The following is a 22,491-nucleotide window of genomic DNA, read 5'->3' on the forward strand; positions in this document are numbered from 1 at the left end:
GCTCCATTACTGAGGCCAACTCCTGTTATTAGAATTGAACTTTCATTAACATGTTAGGTTAAGTGGGAATTATTTGGTTTATAATATTCACTACAGATATCTGCCATAATCTCACCCTATCAGTTGTTGGAAAACTGACTCTGAAACATGTGGAAAGCCGGTAGGGGAATCCTGAACAACTGAGGTGCCTGGGGCAGTCCACACCCTCCCCCCCCCCTTATTATGCCACTGACACAAGTTTAGATAAGAGGTCAGCCAGAGGTAGATTATAGTAAAAACACTTCATGCAGCCCTCTTCCTACTAAATTATTTAGACTGCTACACAGTTGAATGGTTGGTTGATATCAAACTGAATCTTTTTGGGGGGTTGGGAGGGGGGACAGGGTGCAGAGCCTGGGAGGGAGGGGTCTGGGTGCAGAGCCTGACAGGGGTTGGGAGGGAAGGGGGCTGGGTACAGTACCTGACAGGGAGGGGGCTAGGTGCAGAGCCTGGCAAGTCAGGGCACTTGAATATTAAGCTGCCCAATTTATATTCAAGTCAACCATTTTTCCTCTTTTTTGGGGGGAAAATTGGGTCTTGACTTATATTCGGATCAACTTATATTCGAGTATATACAATATGTGCCTTCTCGTTCTTTTTTGGCTGTTCCCACTCTTCATTCTGTCTCCAAAATTGCAAATCGATCACATATATTCCAAATAGCCGGACCTTTACTATGGAACTCGGTTCCAGATTCTATCAAACTAACCTTTGATTTTTTTGGGCATTTCGGAAAAGTTTGAAAGCCCATTTTTTTCGACTTGCCTTTTCAAATTTGGTTACTTTGTAATCTTGTAATTGCGTGGCTTTTTATTGTAAGGCACATGTGTAAGTTGTTTATGATGTTATTTTAATAATCTGCTAGGTTATGTTTGATTATGTATGTATCGTTGTTATCCGCATAGATGGTTGATATGCGGGCTACAAGTGTCTTAAATAAATAAATAATCCAGGTTTCTTCTTGTGTCATTCCAGGTTTCTGACAGATGTGACTATGTCTTTGTGAATGGGAAGGAAATGAAAGGCCATGTGAATGTCCTTGTTAATTTTACTTACCAGCACTGGATCACCCCACTTGAAATGACAGTCTGGGTCCCTCGGCTTCCTCTGCAGATAGAAGTTTCAGACACCGAGCTGAATCAGATCAAAGGCTGGAGGGTCCCCATCCTCTCTAATAAAAGGTAGGGTGTGCTGTGTCAATAACCAGAGGGGGGAAAAGGATAGGGCATGAAAGAAAAAGGTTTGTTAAGAATCCAAGGAATGTACACAGGCACACAGAATACAGGCAGCTGCCTACAGCATGACAGACCACACTGCGTGTAAAGTCTGCTAGAATAGACTAACTATAACCTAGAAACTGGAACTAACATGAATGGATGATAGAGAATGGAGAGCCAAATATCTAAATTAATTGAGTGGTGTCTGTGGAATCAGCTAGGCCAGTGGTCTTCATTGTAAGCCCATGAGCCGATAGTGGCCCTCTAAGACCCCTGAGGCGGCCCACAGAGCCTGTGCAGAATATCATCCCACCCCTTCACTGTCGGGACCTGCCGTTTTCGGGTCACAGGCAACATGAGTGAAGTAAACAGGCTGCCTTTGGCAGCCCCGGAAGTTTTCCCTTTGCTACAGCTTCCCACGGGAGGAGAGTGCCGACCCACTGGTGTTAAGTCAGGGGAGGATCATGTGCAATTATAAAAGAGGATATATAAATAACCTTAAGTATATTTTTTCACTATCAAGGAAAAGGACCTCAAACACCTGAACATTACCCAAAAGTAAATGTTTTAATGGGGTATGATTATTATCATCAGTCCCCAAAACCTTGTTAAGAACTTTTTATTATTTTTGTGAAATTTTTCGATGAATCTACATTGTAATATTAAACCAATGCTATCCAGAGCAATTCCACTAGAGTACTTGGGGATTCTGTTCAACACCGTAGAAGACTGTTTTCCTTCCGGAAACTACCAAACCGAAGCTACGATGCCAGATTTTGGAGATCCTGGCAAAAGGCATAGAATTAAGTTTTACAAAAAGTACTTATTTTAAACTGGAGCTCTTACAACTTGGCACTGCTTGCAGTTACTGGGTCCATGGTATTGACCATAGATGTGGTACCTTGGGCAAAAGCTTGTCTACGTCCACTTCAGAGTGTTTTTCTATCCCGCTGGTCTCTGCAAATGGATATGTTCCAGATGTAGTTGCCCCGGATGATGGAAGCGCGTCAAACATAAACATATTTTAAAAGTTGTGAATATAAGTTGGAGACACACCCACATGTGTTCCACTCATGTATATGCCCCCCTTCCAGTTACACACTATAGTATGTAAGTGCAGTAGCATACCTGGCTTAGTAGTCACCCAAAGTGGAGTACCCCCTTGTCTGGCCTTCAGGCAGTGAGGTGTGGGGGGGGGGGAGGAGGGGGCATAGAGCACTCATGGGACTGTGGTTCACAGGCGCATAGCATAGTCACTCCTGCCCTCTCTACTGCTATTACTGCTGATCATTTCTATAGTGTTACTAGACATTATTGCTGCCCGAATCAGGGCAAAAAATTTTTGGATTTAATTTGGCCTATTGAATTGTTTTTCGATTCGATTCACTTTTCCTGCCCAATCGGGCGTTTGTTTGTTTTTTAATGGCCTGGCGGGTTTATTTTTCTAGCCTCATTACTCCCCCTCCCGCCTTTGCCCTCTCCAACCCCACGCCAGTGCTGTGGTGTAAACAAAACAAAAAAGACTTTTCCTCTCTCTGTTAGGTCCCAGCTAAGACCAGCTCTGCCAGGATACACATTATAAATCTGACATATTGCAATCACAAAATAGAAAATAAAATTATTTGTTCTACCTTTTGTTGTCTGGTCATCTTATTATTCAAATTATGTTGGTCCCAGGCTCAGGTTTCTCTTTGTCTTCTGTTAACTCGCTCACCAGGGTCTCCTGCCCATTTGACATTTTCTTATTTCCCCATACTCACCATTCATCTTTTGTCTCTGTACCTTCCTTTCCACTGCCATATTCAACATTTCTGCTTCTTTCCCATTGTCTACCATCTCTCTCTCTCTGCCTTGTGCCCTGGGTCAAACCTCTCTATTCTCCTCCATGCATCATCTCTCCCTTCCTCTCCTCCATTATCATGTGCAACATTTATTTCTCTCTTCCCATGAACCATCTCTCCTTACCCGCCACTCTATAATCTAACATTTTTCTCTCTCTTATCTATGCATGTCTCCCTCCCCTCCACCATATGCAAGATTTCTCTCTCTCGCCCCTTTCTACCTTTTTGTTTACTGCTGGCAGAATTCTGTGCAATAAATTTCAAAATTCTGTGCACAAAATTAGCAAATTCTGCAAATTTGTCAAAATTTAAACAATATTTTTGCTAATTATTATCCATATTCCATTTAAAAACAGTTAAAATAAAATGTTTTTCTTCTGATGTTTTATTTTTCTATCATGTTGGTTCCAGTTTCTTTTTTCTGCTTTCCTGTCATCTGCTAATTCCCTTTCAAGTGGCTGCTATCCATTTGTCTTTGTTACTCTCTCCTGTCTATTCCCTCACTACACCTGCCTCAGACATATTGATAATTCCTTTTTAGCTCTTTTCTGCCTCAATCTTACCCTTCTCCTCTTTTTCACTTTTCAGCCACCTATCACATTTCCATCTTCTCTCCTATTCCCCATCTCATTCCTTCCTCAGTCTTCCATTCCCGTTCATCTTCAATGTACCTCCATTACCATATTTCTACCCTCTGTTATATCTATCCTCTTATCCATTTCCTTGCCACCCTCACCTCTCCCTCAGGGTTCTACCTTGCTCAGCATCTTCCTTCTTTCACCCTTATAGCCCAGCTTCTGCTCCCCATCCTTGTAGCCTGACATCTCCCTATCTCTTCCCTGCTGCATTCTCCCCCATGATCTAGCATTTTTCCCACTCTCTTCCATCACTCTCATTTCCTGGCATCTCTTCATCACTCCATTCTGCTCCTGGATCCAACATCTCCCTCCTTCTCCCCTTCCACCGCCTATCTCCCTCTCATCTACTACCATGTCCAACACCTCTCTCTCCCTTCCTTGTTCAAATCTCTCTATCCCACTCCATGCACCATCTCTCTCTTCCTCCCCTCCATTATGTGCAATTTAATCCTCTCCCTTTACCATGCATGTCTCCCTCCCCTCCCCCTGTGCCACCAACTTTACTTCCTGAAGTTTCTTTCACCCCTCCCCTCTCCCTGTGCCACCAACTTTCCTTCCTCTTCCCTCTTCCCTCCCCCTGTGCCACCAGCTTTACTTCCTGAAGTTTCTTTCACCCCTTCCCTCCCCTCCCACTGTGCCACCAACTTTCCTTCCTCTTCCCTCCTCCTGTGCCACCAACTTTACTTCCTGAAGTTTCTTTCACCCCTTCCCTCCCCTCCCCCTGTGCCACCAACTTTCCTTCCTCTTCCCTCTTCCCTCCCCCTGTGCCACCAGCTTTACTTCCTGAAGTTTCTTTCACCCCCTTCCCTCCCCTCCCACTGTGCCACCAACTTTCCTTCCTCTCTTCCCCCTGTACTCCAAGGTTTGCTCCTTCGGGTTGCAGTATCAGCAGTGATTCTCACATGCTGCCTGCCGCTAACCCGGAAGTCTCCCCTCTGCCGCAGAGAGACTTCCAGGTCAGAAGCAGGCAGTGTGTGTGGGAACTGCTGCCGATACCGCAACATGGCAAGATTCAATGCTGATACAGCCAGTGCGGTGAGATTCTGCACGGGAAAAGGGAATTCCATTCCTCCCTCCCATCCCCCTGTGCAGTAGTTTTCCACTTTTCCCTCCTATCCCCCTGTGCAGCACTTCCCGATGGACACCCCCCCCCATGAGACCTGAACTTTTGGGCCTCCTAAAGCAGCAACAGCGGTGATCAGGCTGCTTGCGGCCTGCCCACCAGGACAGGGCTTCCCTCTGCCGTGTCATCAGTGATGTCATCAGTGATGTGGCAGAGGGAAGGCCCTGGCGGGCAGGCCAGGAACAGCCTGTTCACTGTTGCTGCTGCTTTAGAAGACCTGGAAATGACTCAGGGCTCAGTGAATTGGTGAGTCCAATTTTTTCAGTGAATCGATTTGAATCGGTGAATTGGGAAGCACTACTAGATATATGCAGTGCTGTACATCAAACTGATGTCAACTTCCTGTTCCGCAGGGGACCGGCAGAGCATGCATGCAAACCACAGCCCTGCAACTGCTCTATGCACCCCCAACTCCTACACCCGGGGTGGACTGCTCCATCTTTGGTATGCTAGAGCATGGCTGTGACCTTCTAGAATGGTGCCTAATGCTCTTATGTATGTACCTGCCAATTGCGGCACCTCTGACATGCGAAAGTGTCGTCGCCAAGTTCTAGAATTACCCTGTTGGCATTTATCATTCTTTCTGCTTTCAATTCACCAGACCAGCCAGAGACAGCGATGATGAAGAGGACGATGAGAGGAAAGGGAGAGGATGCACACTTCAGTATCAGCATGCAGTGGTGAGAGTTCTTACGCAATTTGTGGCAGAGCCCTCAGACCCCGGTGGCCAGATGACCTACCTTTTGGGCTCCGACTGGCAGGTCGACATCACAGACTTGGTTAGTGACTTCATGCAAGTGGATGAGCCAAGAATCGCTAAGCTGCACGGTGGGCACATTCTGATTGGAGAGGAAGTTGGAATGACAACCCTTCAGGTAAGGTACCAGAAGTTTACACCTGCACTTATCTTAGCCCTAAATAAATCTTTGTGACAGCATGAATATATAAGGCAGTGTTTCCAAAGGTTTTCTCCCATTCTATAAGTGGCAAGACCCCTTTGATTATCCACTCTTGCTCTAGCTGAGATCATATTCATGCACCTTTCTGAAAGGTTTTCTAATTGTTTAACTACTGTTACTCAACTAGTACAAAGCACCGCCATTAAACTCCTTTATAACTGTAAGAAATATGACCAAGTATCTCCTCTTCTCATTACTGAGCACTGGCTTCTGGTCTCCTATAGCAGTGTTCTTCAACCACTGGTCCATGGACCGGTGCCGGTCCACAGAAATTTCCTGCCAGTCCACAGGGCCAGCACGTGCATCAGGCCTAAAACAGTGTTCTTCAACTGCCGGTCCATGGTGCGATCGATGCGGCGTTATCTTCGAGCCAGCTCCCTCTTCCTAACTGATTCAGTGCACAAAGCCACAGGCAGCAGCTCCTACGGGCATCCTGCGCCTGAACCGGAAGCCTTCCCTCTGATGTTGCAACGTCAGAGGGAAGGCTTCCAGATGAGGCACGGGATGTGCAAGGTGCAATTAGTACTATTATGGGAGCAGGGTCTGGGGTGGAGATTGGGTAGAGATGGGTGTGGTCTGGCCCACGACTTAACCCAGTGTTCTTCAACCGCCGGTCCATGGACTGATGCCGGTCCACAGAATAATTCTTTTATTTCTGCTGGTCCATAGGTGTAAAAAGGTTGAAAAACACTGTCCTATAGAATGCTCCACAAATTGCTTACTCTATTTCATCAGATCCATTTATCCAGGTTGCCTTCATTCTTGGCTAGCCTTCTTATTCCCTTACTCCTTAGGATCATCGATTTGTATAATTAATACAATACAACTTCATATATCCCACAATTTTCAACAGGGAATCATTGCGACTTATATCAAGATGATTTTACATTTATGATACAAGGTTAGAAATAGGCGAGTATAACATTCTTAGCTTACTTTTAGAGAGGCAGATGAACTTGGATACTAACCAATCATTGTGCTTCAGTATCTTCCACCCCCACCCTCTCCCCCTTGGAGCAGTTTGCCTCTCCATCTTAGGTTTGAACCCTCCTTTGATAAATTCAGGTCTCTTCTTAAAGCCTGCTGCTTCTCCTTGGCCTTTCCAAACACTTCTGATTTGACTTTGTAGCCCCGAGTCTTTAATCTGAGACCATCCCAAAAGCAAGCAGGTTATTGCTGGCTCCTCCTCGTATCCTTTTCACCCCAGTTATAACCTTTCCTATCCAGTGGCATAGTAAGGGTGAGCGGTGCCCAAGACAGTAGTGCCCTCCCTGCCCTCGTGCCACCCCCCCCCCCCGCCTTTCCCTTTCTCCGTATTGTTATCACTTCTCCGGCATAAGCAGCATGCCCATGTCGGTGTCGGCTCGCCCTTTGACGTCACCTCCTAGGCGTGGGTCCCAGAAGTGACGTCAGAGAGAGCATCAATGTCAACGCGGGCAGCAACCTCGTGCCGGGGAAGAAGAAAAAGTACGGGGGAAGGCAAGGGGCGCACATGCGTGACAAGGAGAGGAGCAGGGGAGGCAGAGAGGAGAAGGGGGTGCCATGCCCTTAGCAAGACAGCACCCAGGGCGAACCGCCCCCACCCCTTACTACAGCATTTTTCCTATCCCCTCTTGCTACCTTTGTGCCAGTCCTTGTCTGTCTTTGTCTAGAGTTACCATATGGCTCCAGAAAAAGGAGGGCGGATTGAGACACCCAGGTTTTATTTCCATTGAAAGCAATGGAAGTAAAAGATAGATATCTCAATCCGTTCTCCTTTTTCTAGAGCAGCGGTAGGGCACTCCGGTCCTCAAGAGCCGTATTCCAGTTGGGTTTTCAGGATTTCCCCAATGAAAGCAGTGCATGCAAATAGATCTCATGCATATTCATTGGGGAAATCCTGAAAACCCGACTGCATTGCGGCCCTCAAGGAGGGTCTTTGAGACCCCTGATTTATATCTTCCACCCATTTTATTATGTAAACTGCTTAGACTATTGCTACATAGGTGGTACATCAAATAAAGGTAACACAAAATCTATTCCCCTGATATTCAGCGGTACTTAACTGGCCGGGAATGGCACCTGGGCTGCTAAGCTTAGCTGGCTATTCACTGATAGTCAATGGGAGACAGCCGGCTATCTCCGCTAAATATCCATATCACCAGCTAGCCCAGTGACCGGCTAAGTCGCGCAACAAAGCTAGTCACTGTCAGTATTCAGCGGCCAGCTGGCTAAGACACGTGACCAGGTAGACCTGCCTAAAAAGCAGACTAAGTCCGCAGTGGTAAACTTTAAACTGGAAATTCAGTGCCAGCGGCCGGGCTGCCTCCTGTGGGCTTTAGCTGCCACTAGGCACGGTTCTATAAACGGCGCCTAACTTAAGATTGGCATGTGCTAAGTGCCACTTTCCTTAGCACCTATGTTTTAGGTATCGTTTATAGTAGTGATTCTTAAACCTGTCCTGGGGAACCCCCAGACATTCAGATTATTAAGGTATTCCTAATGAATATGCATGCGGCAGATTTGCTTATAATAGAGGTGACAGGCATGCAAATCTGCCGCATGCACATTCATTAGGGATATCTTGAAAACCCGACTGGCTGGGGTGGTCCCCCAGGACAGGCTTAAGAACTACAGGTTTATAGCACTGGGCCCTTAGCGCCTCCTAAATAGGAGATAAGTGCTCCCGCTTAGCACAAAATCTACAAAAATAAATAAAGCTCTATTTTAAGGATGCGCTAGAAATGAGTTTAGCGTGCGGAAAAGTCTCATGTTAAAATGCACTAAGCCCGTTTCGTAGTACCTGTAAATTTGTACCTGAGGCAACGGAGGACTTGCCCCAAATCATAAAGAGCAATCATTGGATTTGAACCTGAATTCCTTGGTTCTAAGGCTACTTCTCCACTCCAAATTTCATTACGTCTACTCTGTATATTTAATCATGATCCATTCTTTCTGAAAGGTATCTGCTATTCTTGAGGTTCCTAAAGCTTCTCTTGTGCCTTTTCTAGATCCCACAACTCAGCCTCCAACTCCCTCAAAGGAGGGCATTAGTAGACAGAGATGGTGTGAAACATGCTGTATGCACTCACATTGTAGGCAGTGAAGTAGTAAAGGGGGGGGCAGACCACCTCGGGTGCCATCATGGTGGGGGCACCGGCACTACTTTGACCCCCCATGCCATGCTCTTGCCCCACCCTTCCCACGTACCTTTTTAAAATCTTTGCCAGCGCGAACAACTACTCTAGCCTGATGCTCACACTAGCCTGGCTCCCTCTGAAATCACTTCCGGGTCGCAAGGCTAGGAAGTAATGTCAGAGGGAAAGCTCAGGTCAGCACAAGCAGCAGGCCAGAAAAGCTTTAAAAGAGGTGCAAGGGAAGATTTAAAAGAGATACAGGGGTGGGAAGGGAGGGCATGAGTGTGGCGTGGGAGCATGGAAGATGCGGGGAGCGAAGAGAGCACAAGGGTGTTGGCATGGAAGGAGCAGGGGGGTGGAGAGGAGGGTGCAGGGGCACCACCGCTCCTCGCTATGACACTGATTGTAGGCTTTCACAAGCTGTGTTAGAGAATTATGCTGTTACCTCACAAAATCCAGCTGAAGCAAATGTCGGACAGACTAGAGTCCTTTGGACCGCATACGGACTTTGAACTTGTGAAAACATGTTTAATAAAGAAGTGCTTTGAATTCTGATTTTCATGTTTCAGATTTTGTCTCCCCTCTCGGATGCCATCTTGGCTGAGAAGACGGTGACAGTGCTGGATGAGAAAGTGACAATTACAGACCTCGGAGTCCAGCTGGTCACTGGGCTCTCTATGACCCTTCAGCTCAGTACAGGCAGTAATAAGGCCATCTTCGCCACCACAGTGGCCCAGGAGCTTCTCCAGACCCCCAAACAGGTATTTCTGCCCCCCCCTTGGTATGCCACTGGGACCACCTATAAGTCAGTCCTATGCTTATGTGGTAACCCAAAATAGTTTTGTGCTGTATACCGCTTAGCACTAAGGTATGTAGGGTAGCAGTTTATCAAATTTAATAAATCCAATCCAGTTAAGTGCTGATTATTGCACTTAACTGGCTATGCATTCTGGAAACCCAGAAATTCAATTCTGGTGCCTGGACGTGAATTTCTGGATTTAACACTGGCAGCAAAACGCTGATTGCCACTGTCTGAATATCGAAGTCCTAATGTTTTATAGCAAATAATGGCCCTACATTAGTATCAACTGTAGGACTTTCTTTCAGACCCCTAACATATGTGTTTGCGTTTTGTTAAGATGCAATTCTGAACTGTGTCTTCCATTGGAATTTGCAGTGCTGCCTTCACTGTGTTCTACACCAAGCCATCTCAAAATGTAGGAGCAATATCAGATTTTGAGACAAGGTTTCTCATGTGGCATAAATCAGCAAGGTCGCTAATCCATGAAAAAAGGTTAGGAGATGAAAGCTTTGTATCTAGTACAGAGGTTGTCTCTATTGGATTACAAAAAAAAGGGTATGCAAAATCTTCATTCGATGCTTGAGAAGATCTATTTTTATTGCCAGCATGGTTAACTAACTTGCGTTCAACTGAAAATCAAATTTTGGTAGTAGAGGGTCTGTGTTGCCCAGCTCTCAAATTTGGAAACATGGAGGAAGGAATGGCTTAGTGGTCAGAGCCACAGCCTCAGGACCCTGAGGTTGTGGGTGCAAGCCCTGTGTTGCTCCCTGTGACCCAGGGAAAGTCACTCAATCCTCCATTGCCCCAGGTATATTAGATAGATTGTGAGCCCACTGGGACAGACAGGGATAAATGCTTGAGTACCTCAATGTAAACCACTTAGACCAGTGTTCTTCAACCTTTTTACACCTATGGACCGGCGGAAATAAAATAATTATTTTGTGGAGCAGCAAAGTAATAAGACTGAAATTTTTTTAAAAACGTGTCCGTGATCTCGGTTCCCGCAAACCATCTGATCACATCCATACAAGCCTATTTAAGTTTAAAACGTATTTAAGTTTAAAAAGAAACAATATTCTGTACAATTGTCATTTTATAAATACAAATGCAGAGCAAGGATCAACAAAACCCCTGTCTCCCCTCTCCTTCACATATATCCCCCTCTACTATCAAGAAAACTGAATAAGCCAAATTATTACAGAATTCTACACAGAAATATCATGCTAACAGAATACCACAGTCACACATGACAGGAATAGTGTTAGGGGAGTGCAACTAGGGCAACTGCCCCCTAGTCAGAGAGAGCCCTATGCCAGCTGGAAGCTAAATAAGCACTGCTTGGGCTTTGCAGTCCCCAGTTATGTCTAGCAGGATATATATTTTAAATCTGATATATTCTAATCACAAAATAGAAATTAAATTATTTTTTTCTACCTTTTGTTTTCTCTGGTTTCTGCTTTCATCTTCTTTTTACTCTCTACCTTCCAGCGTCTGCCCTCTCTGTCTCTTCAATCCAGCATCTTCCCCTTCCATCCACTGTCTGCCCTCTCCTCCTTCCATATTGTATCTGCCTTCTTTCTATGCCCCACTCCTCTTTCCATCCAGCCTACACTCCCTCTCTCCTTTTTACATGATTCATTCCAGCTTCACTGCTCTCTTCATTTTTATTTCTCCTACACCAGATATAGAATCTTTATCCCTCTCTCCTTATTTCTCTGCTGACCCCCTTCCCAACATCAATCTCTCTCTACTATCTCATTCCTCAGTCTCTCCCCTTTCTCTCATTTGATCTTTCCATTCTACCCTGACTCCTTCCCCTCCTCTAATCTCCCTGCTGTTTCCTTCCATTTTCCTTCCTCCCCTCCCAGCAGCATCTCTCCTTCTCCCTCCTTTTATTTTCCCTTGTCCAGCAGCTTCCCAGCCTCCAACAGTGGCTTCCTCCCCTTTCCTCCGCTCCCCTCCCAGCAGCTCTCAGTACTTGCCTACAGCAGTGATTCACTAAGTGAACCTTGGGTCCTTTGATGGGTCATGCCGGCCTCTGAGGAAAGAGGAAGTTGTATCATCAGAGGCGGGCAGCAACTCAGCAAAAGCCCCAAGGCTGCTGAAGTGAATCGCTGCGCTGCTGCAGGCAAGTACCGAATTGGGCCCCCCACGGACCGGCAGGAAATTTCTGCGGACCGGCACTAGTCCTTGGACCAGCGGTTGAAGAACACTGACTTAGACAACTAATAGGTGGTATATAAATAAATAATGCAAATTGTTTTTCAAAGCATGTTCTGATGAATAAAAGAAAGATAGGGAATCATTGCATCATATCAAGCCATAGAGAGACTAGCATTAACTGAAATACATATGTTCTTAGCAATGTTCAACTAACTTCCAGAAAGCAAAGAAAACTTTAAAAAGGCAAGAATTTTTTTTTTAATCAATTTTTCAATATCTTATCAAGTATCCATTTGAGGCAAGATTTATTACAGTCAGCAAATTGTACGTTGAAATAGCACAAATTGACAACAGACTGCTTTTTCTTAGTTCTCATTGCATGACCTGCTCAGGTGAGTCATGACTGCAAAGAAAAAAAAAAGCCTATATTGAAATATACTTGACCATTGGACCAGAAGGAGCAAGTTCTCTTGAGTTGTTAGAACTGACTTTTGGCAGTACATGTGACGCCATTACCCAAAACTTTGAGGGGAGTACTAGTGTAATCCAGTTCCCTGAAGCAGTCGCCGAAACGTGGCACGTCGGAACCAGTGAAGTTCTAAAGTTAAGTCTTACTCCTTTAAGTTAATAACATAAGAAGATTCAATCATAGCCAGTGTGGGATGCTTTAATCCAACAGTAATCGATAAATATCTTGACACTGTATTGAACCATGCAATGATTGGGTGGTGAGGCGGTACATTCACCTTCATGTCTCTGAGCAAACATTCTAATTACAGTCAAGTATATTTTGTTGTTAAGGTGCATACAGAGTGACTTTATTGATGTGGATATTCATTTTTTAGTCACTCAATCCTTCAAATTAGGAGGAGTTTCTAGCCTCTCACTTTATTATTTTTTGACTTACCTAGAATGAAAAGCTCAGGGTTTCGGGCATGTGTAGCTTAAGTAATTAGGATAGTTTGTTTTCCATAAAATGCAGGTCCACAACTCATACTGGAGATGTGGAGCAGCATTTTAGAAAGGTTGCTCAACTTTGAATTGAAACAAGTTCAAGTTTCAAGTTTACTAAAAATTCGATAAAACGCTAATCATAAATTCTAAGGGGCTCATAATCGAAAGAGAAAAACGTCCAAAAACCGGCCTAAGTCGGCACTTGGACGAACATTTCTCAAACACGCCCAAGCACCGATAATAAAACCGGGTTTTGGACGTATTTAAAAATAACCTAGGCCTTCATAGTGCTGCTCAACGTCCAAAGCTAAACGGGGTGTTTCGGGAGGTGTGTCGAGGGTGGGAGTTGGGCGGGACGTGGACCAGCTTAGACTTAGTCGTACAGCATTTATAACCGAAAGTCTAACAACAGAGCCTAGACGGAACTTGGATGTTATGACTTAGACCATGTAAAACATGGTCTAAGTCATAAAAACACACATAAACTCACCAGATAAGCACTGCAAACACATAAAACAGACCCCCACACACAATTCCCCAGTAATCACCAACCCCCCCCACCCCCATAAAAATTTTATTCACAACTTCAAATTTCAGCCTCCAGATCATCATCACCTGGCCACCTGGCATAGGAAAGCCTAGTCGTCCAGCCCAGAGGCAGCTTAAGTCGTCTTGGAGGTGGGTTAGGGACCCATGGAAAGGAGGACCCATGCCCACAAGCCCCTGTAATCACTGCATTGATACTGAGACATGTGCACTGCCCTATACACCCCCAAAACTCTTTTTTACTGGCATATAAGTGGCTCCTGCAGCCATACAGGCTATTGGGGTGGTAGATAAGTGGGTCTAGGGGATTTTGAAGGTGGTTTGGGGGGCTCACTGTCACCTATAAGGGAGCTGTAGTAAGGAGAAGTCATGGCACCCTTTTTATGAAGTTCACAGCGGTGCCCTGTAAGGTACCCCACTATTTAGGTGGCATGTCTGGGTGTGCAGTTCATCACTTTGCAGACCCCTGCCACGTCCAACAGGGCTTGTTCTAGGCGTTTTGGAATTGGACGGAATGTTGGACGGAAATGTGTTATAAAGATAGACGATTTAGTGGATTGGATGATCAGATCGGCAGGACGTATAATTAGATGATTTTCAAAAGTAAAAAAAAGTTGGATGTACGTTTTGAAAATGTGTCTTAGGCTCTTTTTAACATTGGACGACTTGCGATATGGACGTAAACGGACTTAGACGTCCCTTTCGATTATGCCCCTCCATGCGTTTTACAATAAAATTTTTTAAAAGGGGTCCAGTTAATAAACTATTAATGACATAACTTTACTTACATGAGACAATAGGATAGTGGGGAGAAATTTAATTTGAAAGAAAGAACAATTAAGGATAATAACAGGGAAAAGGAAAAATCAATTTTATTATAGAAAATGAGCTTGGAAAGTCCCATAGATCAATTAACAGTCATATGCGTCTTTAAATAAGAAGCTTTTGAGGCCACCCTTGAATTTATCTAAATTCTGTTCGTACCTTAAATATAATGGTAACGAATTCCATATTGTTGGAGCAATTGTTGTGAAATAAGAAGCCCCTACGGGTACTACTGATTTTTAAGGATAGGACATGAAGAAGATGCTGTGATGCAGATTAGAGAATGACACGGTGAAAAAATTGGTCCCCGTCACCGCCCCGTCCCCGTCTCACCATCCCCGTCACCGCCCCGTCCCCGTCTCACCATCCCCGTCACCGCCCCGTCCCCGTCTCACCATCCTCTTCACCGCCCCGTCACCGCCACTGCCACCCCATTCACCGCCCCGTCACTGCCACTGCAATCCCATTCACTTTTCTTTATTTACGTATAAAGGAAACATTCTTTAAAACTTAGTTAAATATTAGTTAATAACTATACAAAAACAAAACACGCAGAGAAAAAATTAATTAATATAAATTCTCAAAACTGACACATTTTGATCACTAAATTTAAAATAGTTATTTTTCATACAGTTTTTCAATCACTAATCTTCCACCACCCCTGGGGCTAGCAATGCAAAAACAAACACGACATGTACTTTAAATGCTTACAATGTTAGCCTACATGGTAAGTAGACGCGGCCGCTGTACCTAATCGCGGCAAAGATCTCCCTGCCGTGATTAGCATAGTGACCGCGGCTACGGCTGCAAGTCTCCCCTCCCCCCAGCGATCACGGCAGGAGGGCACCCAACCCCTCCTGTAGACCCCCCCAACGGCCCTCCCGACAATCGCAGCAGAAGGGTACCCAACCCCTCCTGCCGGTCCTCCCAATGGCCTCCCCTAAGATCGCCGGCAGGAGGGTACCCAACCCCTCCTGCTGGACCCCCCCCCAACGAACCCTCCCACCCCGGAACCCCCTTAGTCTTACTTTCCAAGTTGGACCGGACGGCTCCTCACACGTATGGCCAGCAGGCTTGCCTCCGTCCAAATGAGGCGGGCCCGCCCCTACCCTGCCCAACACACAGGATCCTAGGGCCTGATTGGTCTAGGCACCTAAAGCCACTCCCGCTATAGGAGGGGCCTTAGGTGCTTGGGCCAATCAGGCCCTAGGATCCTGTGGGTTAGGCAGGGGAGGGGAGGGGCGGGCCCGCCTCATTTGGACGGAGGCAGGCCTGCTGGCCAGACGAGCGAGGAGCTGTCCGGTCCAACTTGGAAAGTAAGACTAAGGGGGTTCCGGGGTGGGAGGGTTCGTTGGGGGGGGGTCCAGCAGGAGGGGTTGGGTACCCTCCTGCCGGCGATCTTAGGGGAGGCCATTGGGAGGCAGGGGAGGGGAGGGGCGGGCCCGCCTCATTTGGACGGAGGCAGGCCTGCTGGCCAGACGAGCGAGGAGCGGTGAAACACAGGTAAATAGCGGTTCCTAGAAGGGGGTACATTGGCCCGCGGGGACAAACCTGTTCACCGTTTCCGCGGTCGGTGAATGGCCTTGTCCCCGTCACCGCAGCGACTGCTAGTTTTCTTCCCCGTTTTCGGCGGTGACCCGCGGCTTAAATGCGGTGGCCGCGGGTAAACCGTCACCGTGTCATTCTCTAATGCAGATCTTAAGGTTCTCGGAGGATCATGTGGAATCAGGTATCTATATATATAAAATCGGAGGTATGTGTGTATGTATGTGTGTGTGTATGTGTGTGTGTATGTGCCGCGATCACGCAAAAACGGCTTGACCGATTTGAACGAAACTTGGTATGCAGATCCCTCACTACCTGGGGTGATATGTTCTGGGGGTCTCGCGGCCCACCTGCACACGTGGGCGGAGCTACAAACAGAAAATCAGATTTCACCCATTCAAGTCAATGGAAAAAATGTAAAAAGCTGTGGGACCGATTTGAACGAAAATTGGTATGCAGATCCCTCACTACCTGGGGTGATATGTTCTGGGGGTCTCGCGGCCCACCTGCACACGTGGGCGGAGCTACAAACAGAAAATCAGATTTCACCCATTCAAGTCAATGGAAAAAATGTAAAAAGCTGTGGGACCGATTTGAATGAAAATTGGTATGCAGATCCCTCACTACCTGGGGTGATATGTTCTGGGGGTCTCGCGGCCCACCTGCACACATGGGCGGAGCTACAAACAGAAAATCAGATTTCACCCATTCAAGTCAATGGAAAAAATGTAAAAAGCTGTGGGACCAATTTGAACGAAACTTGGTATGCAGATCCCTCACTACCTGTGGTGATATGTTCTGGGGGTCTCGCAGCCCACCTGCACACGTGGGCGGAGCTACAAACAGAAAATCAGATTTCACCCATTCAAGTCAATGGAAAAAATGTAAAAAGCTGTGGGACCGATTTGAACGAAACTTGGTATGCTGATCCCTCACTACCTGGGGTGATATGTTCTGGGGGTCTCGCGGCCCACCTGCACACGTGGGCGGAGCTACAAACAGAAAATCTGATTTCACCCATTCAAGTCAATGGAAAATATGTAAAAAGCTGTGGGACCGATTTGAACGAAACTTAGTATGCAGATCCCTCACTACCTGGGGTGATATATTCTGGGGGTCTCGCGGCCCACCTGCACATGTGGGCGGAGCTACAAACAGAAAATCTGATTTCACCCATTCAAGTCAATGGAAAAAATGTAAAAAGCTGTGGGATCTCCAGTTATTTTACTTAGCAACCTTGACCCACCAAAACTTTGCAATGGCACAAGGCTTTGTGTAAAGAGGTTACTGGCCAATGTAATTGAAGCGACTATCTTAACCGGAAAGGGACAAGGTGAAACCGTATTTATCCTGCGGATACCACTTATTCCAACAGATCTTCCTTTTCAGTTTAAGAGATTGCAAATTCCAGTGAGACTTGCATTCTCTATCACAATCAACAAATCACAAGGACAGACTATTACATACTGTGGAGTGGATTTAAGATCCCCCTGTTTTTCCCATGTACAACTCTATGTTGCTTCCTCAAGGGTGGGTTCACCCAAGAATGTATATGTTCTTGCTCCTGGAGGTGAAACTAAAAATGTTGTTTATAATCAAGTTTTGTGTTAGTTGTATTGTATTCATTTTGTCAAATATTTCACTTTATAATTTGAATATTGTACTTTTTATAAAGCTGTAAAAAAATAATTTCATTCACCACTATAAAGTATCTTTATTTGAATCCATTTACAGTGTTATTGCTATAATTAAATGCCCGTGTAACGCCGGGGCATCAGCTAGTTTATGAATAAAAGTGGGTTCCTTGGTCTTCATTGTTTTGTAAGAGATTAAAGCAATTTTGTAAGTGATACGGTAATGGATAGGTAGCCAGTGAGCACTTTTTAACAAGGGAGTAACGTGATCAAATTATTTTTTTGTTTGTAATAATTTTTATGGCAGTGTTTTGGATTAATTGCAATCATCGAATGTCTTTTTGGCAGACTCCTTTGAGCAGGGAGTTGCAGTAGTCAAGTTTGAAAATTATGAGGGAGTGAATTAAAATGTTAAGGGACTGAGAATCAAGAATGTTGGATATGGATTTAATCATTCTGAGTTTCCAGAAACAGTTCTTAACAACTGCACTGATTTGAGAATGGTAGGATAGTTTATTGTCGATCAATACCCCAAGGATTTTGGTCGAACTAACAAGTTTTAGTGGTTTATTGTTGATAGTTAACAGGTAAGTTAGACTAATATTTTCTTTCCAAGGAAAGAGAAGATAATTAGTTGTAGTGATATTCAACATTCCAGTCAGGACATCTCCTCATATTACTTCATTAGCTCCCTATCCATGTCCATATACAATCCAACTCCTCTTACTGCCTTACAAGTGCATTCATTCTACAGCTCTTCGGTATCTCTCCTCCCTTATCTCTTCCTACACCCTTCCCTGGGAACTCTGTTCATCAGGTAATTCAGAATGACCAGAAATAAAGATATTTGGAACATGAAGGAGGATTTACCACTGTAGACACTTTTAATGCCTCCATTCTGCTGTAGATGTCTTCACTAATACTTGTTCACACAAACTCATTTTATTTGCCTCAGGCAACCCCCTGAGATACAAAATAAGTACTTCTGCTTAAGGTTATACACAGTAGATGATGGCAGGAAAAAAAAACCCTCTCAGGGTACATCCAGTCTGCCCAGCAAGATTGATATAATTCTGAACGTAGGCAGCTCCTGTTATACTTGTAGTATTTTGGACTAGTTTTAACACAGTTGACACTTATATTGGGGTGGGAGGGAACCTATATGATGTTTGCCTGAAGGAATCGCTCCTCAGACATTAGATCATATTTAGCATTCTGACAATCCTGATTCTGCTTAATGTCAGGTAACTGAGAAACATCAGCTGTTGAACATGGCAGCTGATAAGTCTGGGAAAACTGATTCATCATTTTTAGCTGTTCAAGGGATGAAGATGTCTAAAAATGAACCTGTTCCCTCATAAAATGTTAACTGAGAAAGAATCTTATATATCACTGCAGTCTATTGTGAACAAAGTTGTGCAAGACAAGCCTGCTAAAAATCATGAATATTTTTAATAATTCCTAGCAAACAGAATGCTAGGAATTATTTTAAAAGGGATGGTTGACAAGACTAAGAATGTTATAATGCTCCTGTATCGCTCTGTGGTGCGACCTCATCTGGAGTATTGTGTTCAATTCTGGTCTCCTCATCTCAAGAAAGATATAGGGCTCCTTTTACGAAGGGGTGCTAGGGTTTTTAGTACACGCATAAAATTACCGCGTGCTATAGTGCACGGTAGCCGAAAATCTACCACCTCCTAAAAAGGAGGCAGTAGTGGCTATTGTGTTTGGGAATTTAACGTGCGCTATTGTGCGTGTTAAGGCCCTAGCGCACCTTTGTAAAAGGAACCCATAGTGGCGCTAGAAAAGGTTCAAAGAAGAGCAACCAAGATGGTAAAGGAGATGAAACTCCTTTCGTAGGAGGAAAGATTAAATGGTTAGGGCTTTTCAGCTTGGAAAAGAAACGGCTGAGGGGAGATATGATTGAAGTCTACAAAATCCTGAGTGGAGTAGGACGGGTACAAGTGGATCGATTTTTCACTCCGTTCAAAATAAAAAGACTAGGGGACACTCGATGAAGTTACAGGGAAATACTTTTAAAACCAATAGGAGGAAATTTTTTTTCACTCAGAGAATAATTCAGCTCTGGAACGCATTGCCAGAGGACGTGGTAAGAGCGGATAGCGTAGCTGATTTTAAGAAAGGTTTGGCCAAGTTCCTGGAGGAAAAGTCCATAGTCTGTTGTTGAGAAAGACATGGGGGAAGCCACTGCTTGCCCTGTATCGGTAGCATGGAATATTGCTACTCCTTGGGTTTTGGCCAAGTACTAGTGACCTGGTTTGCCACCAGGGGAACGGGCTACTGGGCTTGATGGACCATTGGTCTAACCCAGTTAGGCTATTCTTATGTTCAATATTTATGAATCCAACTTATAAGCAAAGCTACAGAAACAAAGAAAACAGATCAGGATGATAACTGCACCCACCAAATCAAACAAGATACCAATAGCCAGGCCTCCATTTCCCTTCATATAGGGGTCCTTTTACTAAGGCATGCTAGCCGTTTTAGCGCATGCTAAATATTAGCGTGCGCTAAACACACATAGACTATAATGGACGCGTTAGCATTTAGCGTGCCTTAGTAAAAGGACCCCCATAGACAATTTTTAAAAAAATTTTAAACACTGAAATATTTGAGGTTCCATTAACCCACCATCTAAGCCAGGGGTAGGGAACTCCGGTCCTCGAGAGCCGTATTCCAGTCGGGTTTTCAGGATTTCCTCAATGAATATGCACAAGATCTATTTACATGCACTGCTTTCAATGCCCAATATTAAAGTCCACCGGCCGACGATCGTTTCAGGGCCTCTGTATGAAAAATACCCAGTTTAATGGACCAAATATCTGTTCGATGTGTTTTCTCCTTTGCTAATGAACACAGTGGCTTATCGCTACGAAACGATCGTCGGCCGGTGAACTTTAAAATTGGGTTTAAACACTTGTTTTTTTCACCTCGTTGTTTTCACATTTACGAAAGTTTTTTCTGCCTGTGATGTTTGGGTGGTAGAGTGTGGGTTCACCTCTCCCGTTATCTTTTTCTTTTATTTGTGAAATTTACTTGGTGTGTAGCTGTGCTGGTTGTAGTATTATTAATGGAGTGACTTTTTTGGTTTTAATCACTAATAATAAAACCCTAAGTGCGCATGCGCACTCCTACCTGTATGATCCAAGCTCTGTAGCTCCGTGGCTTCACATGCGCAGTAGAAGGAATCAGCGGTGGTTTCTTCTGCGCATGTGGAGGCACGGAGGTGACTCCCGCCATCACTCTGTCTAACACAGTGCGGCCTGCAGTCTGGCCTGCTCCCTTACAGTCCCTTGCCAAAGTTATTTTTAAGTTCAAAGCCACCGCCGTGACCCCTCTCACATGCTGCACCTGCGTCGGAAGCCTCTCTGACATCACGTCAGGGATAAGGCTTCCGACGCAGGCGCGGATCATGAGAGGAGCCGCCGCGGCAGCTTTAAACTCAAAAATAGCTTCGGCAAGGGACTGTAAGGGAGCCGGCCAGAAACAAACAGAAATGCTGCTGCACAGGGAAGTGGGGTGGGGGGATGGAAATGCTGCTGCTGCACAGGGAAATGGAGGGGGAGAGAATGCTGCTGTTGCACAGGGAAGTGGGGGGGGGGGGGAGGAAAATGATGCTGATGAGAAAAGGGGGCTGGGGGGGTAAAAATGGGTTTGGAGCTGGGGCTGAAAATAGGGGACATGTGAGGGAAAGCTAGCACCCATTAATGTAACGGGCTTAAACACTAGTAAAATATATAAACATATAGCTGATTGAAATCAAAGGCCTATTAGGTCTAGAACCAGAACTGAGTCCCAAATATACAATTCCAATGATAATATTAGACATTAAAAGAATGTCTAATACATCACCAGTATACCCACAACAAAGATATCTGTTAGGCAATACAAACAAGATAACATGCAACAGCGAAGACACTAACCCTCAAAGAAATAGAATGCACAGCAAAACCCAAAAAAACAACTACGGGAGCTTGAAAACCATTGTAGGTGAATCAACCAAACCACAACTAAAATCTCAACCCATAATACGCTGCAACACGAATGCAAGATCTGCATGCAACAAGATCCCTTTAATTAGAGATATGATCAAAGAATCGGATTTTGGAATTGTGATCATTGTAGAGGCATGGGTTAAAAAAACACTCTGATCCTGCCATTCTTCAGATATGCCCAACAGGCAGAAGACAAAAGGTGGTGGAGGAATGGCCGTAGTATGCCAAAGCTCTAAGAAAATAACAAAAACAAATCTAATAAACAAACCAGACATAGAACTCCTGTTTTGCCAATTAAAAAATGATCAACAGCCTCTGGGCGTAATGTGCTACAGACCCCCAGGATCCTGGTCAAACAGCACCCCAAAGTTATATGAATTTATATCCAACGCAGCACTTTAAAGCTCTCAACTAATACTACTAGAAAATACCCAAGATGAAGATGTAATAGATTTTAAACAATTCCTCAATCCTAGACACAATATCAGGCCCTACACATGAAAAAGGCCACTTGTTATACATGGCCACAACAAGTGAATCCAACCTACTATCCAAAAATGAGTGATTAGACCTATGTAGATTTACCATAAACTACAGGTCACCCCACAGAAACACACAACCAACAAGAAACACAATCGCAAACAGAGGAAAAAATAGATACACAATTACTGTGGCAAAAAATAAAAGCCTCACTCCAAACCAGACCTAAATCATGCAGAATGGGGTTAAAAAAAATCAAGAATGCAGTTTAGTGATGGCATTAAAGTTTGAGAATCTGGGCCTGAATCAAATTATAAACAAGCTATATGGCACAAGCTATAAATGAGATATATGTCCACCCTTCATATATCGCAGCATGCCAGAGAAAGTGCTAAATTGGTTAGCCAACTTCATCAACAAAACTCTGGAACAAGGATGGTTCTCAGAGTCATTTGGCAATATCATACTCAAACCCATCCCAAAAGGAATAGACTTAGACCTAACAAAAGACACTAACTATAGACCAATAGCTAGTATCCGGAGCTAAAAGGGGCATATCTGGAGGAGTGGTTAGGGCGGGTTGTGGGCCAACT

At 44.8% G+C, this 22,491-nt stretch overlaps 1 protein-coding gene across 2 annotated transcripts in view; it reads left to right on the forward strand.

Moving 5' to 3' along the window:
* The window catches only part of TMEM132D (transmembrane protein 132D), a 610,320-nt gene that overhangs the window by 578,443 nt on the left and 9,386 nt on the right, over positions 1-22,491 (forward strand). For both annotated transcript variants that reach the window (XM_033957235.1, XM_033957236.1), the window contains 3 exons: positions 1,015-1,220; positions 5,460-5,733; positions 9,503-9,694. In XM_033957235.1, the coding sequence (XP_033813126.1) occupies positions 1,015-1,220; positions 5,460-5,733; positions 9,503-9,694 (672 nt within the window). The remainder of the gene's footprint in view (positions 1-1,014; positions 1,221-5,459; positions 5,734-9,502; positions 9,695-22,491) is intronic.

The sequence above is a fragment of the Geotrypetes seraphini genome, chromosome 8 (genome assembly GCF_902459505.1).
Source record: "Geotrypetes seraphini chromosome 8, aGeoSer1.1, whole genome shotgun sequence".
Taxonomy (NCBI): domain Eukaryota; kingdom Metazoa; phylum Chordata; class Amphibia; order Gymnophiona; family Dermophiidae; genus Geotrypetes; species Geotrypetes seraphini.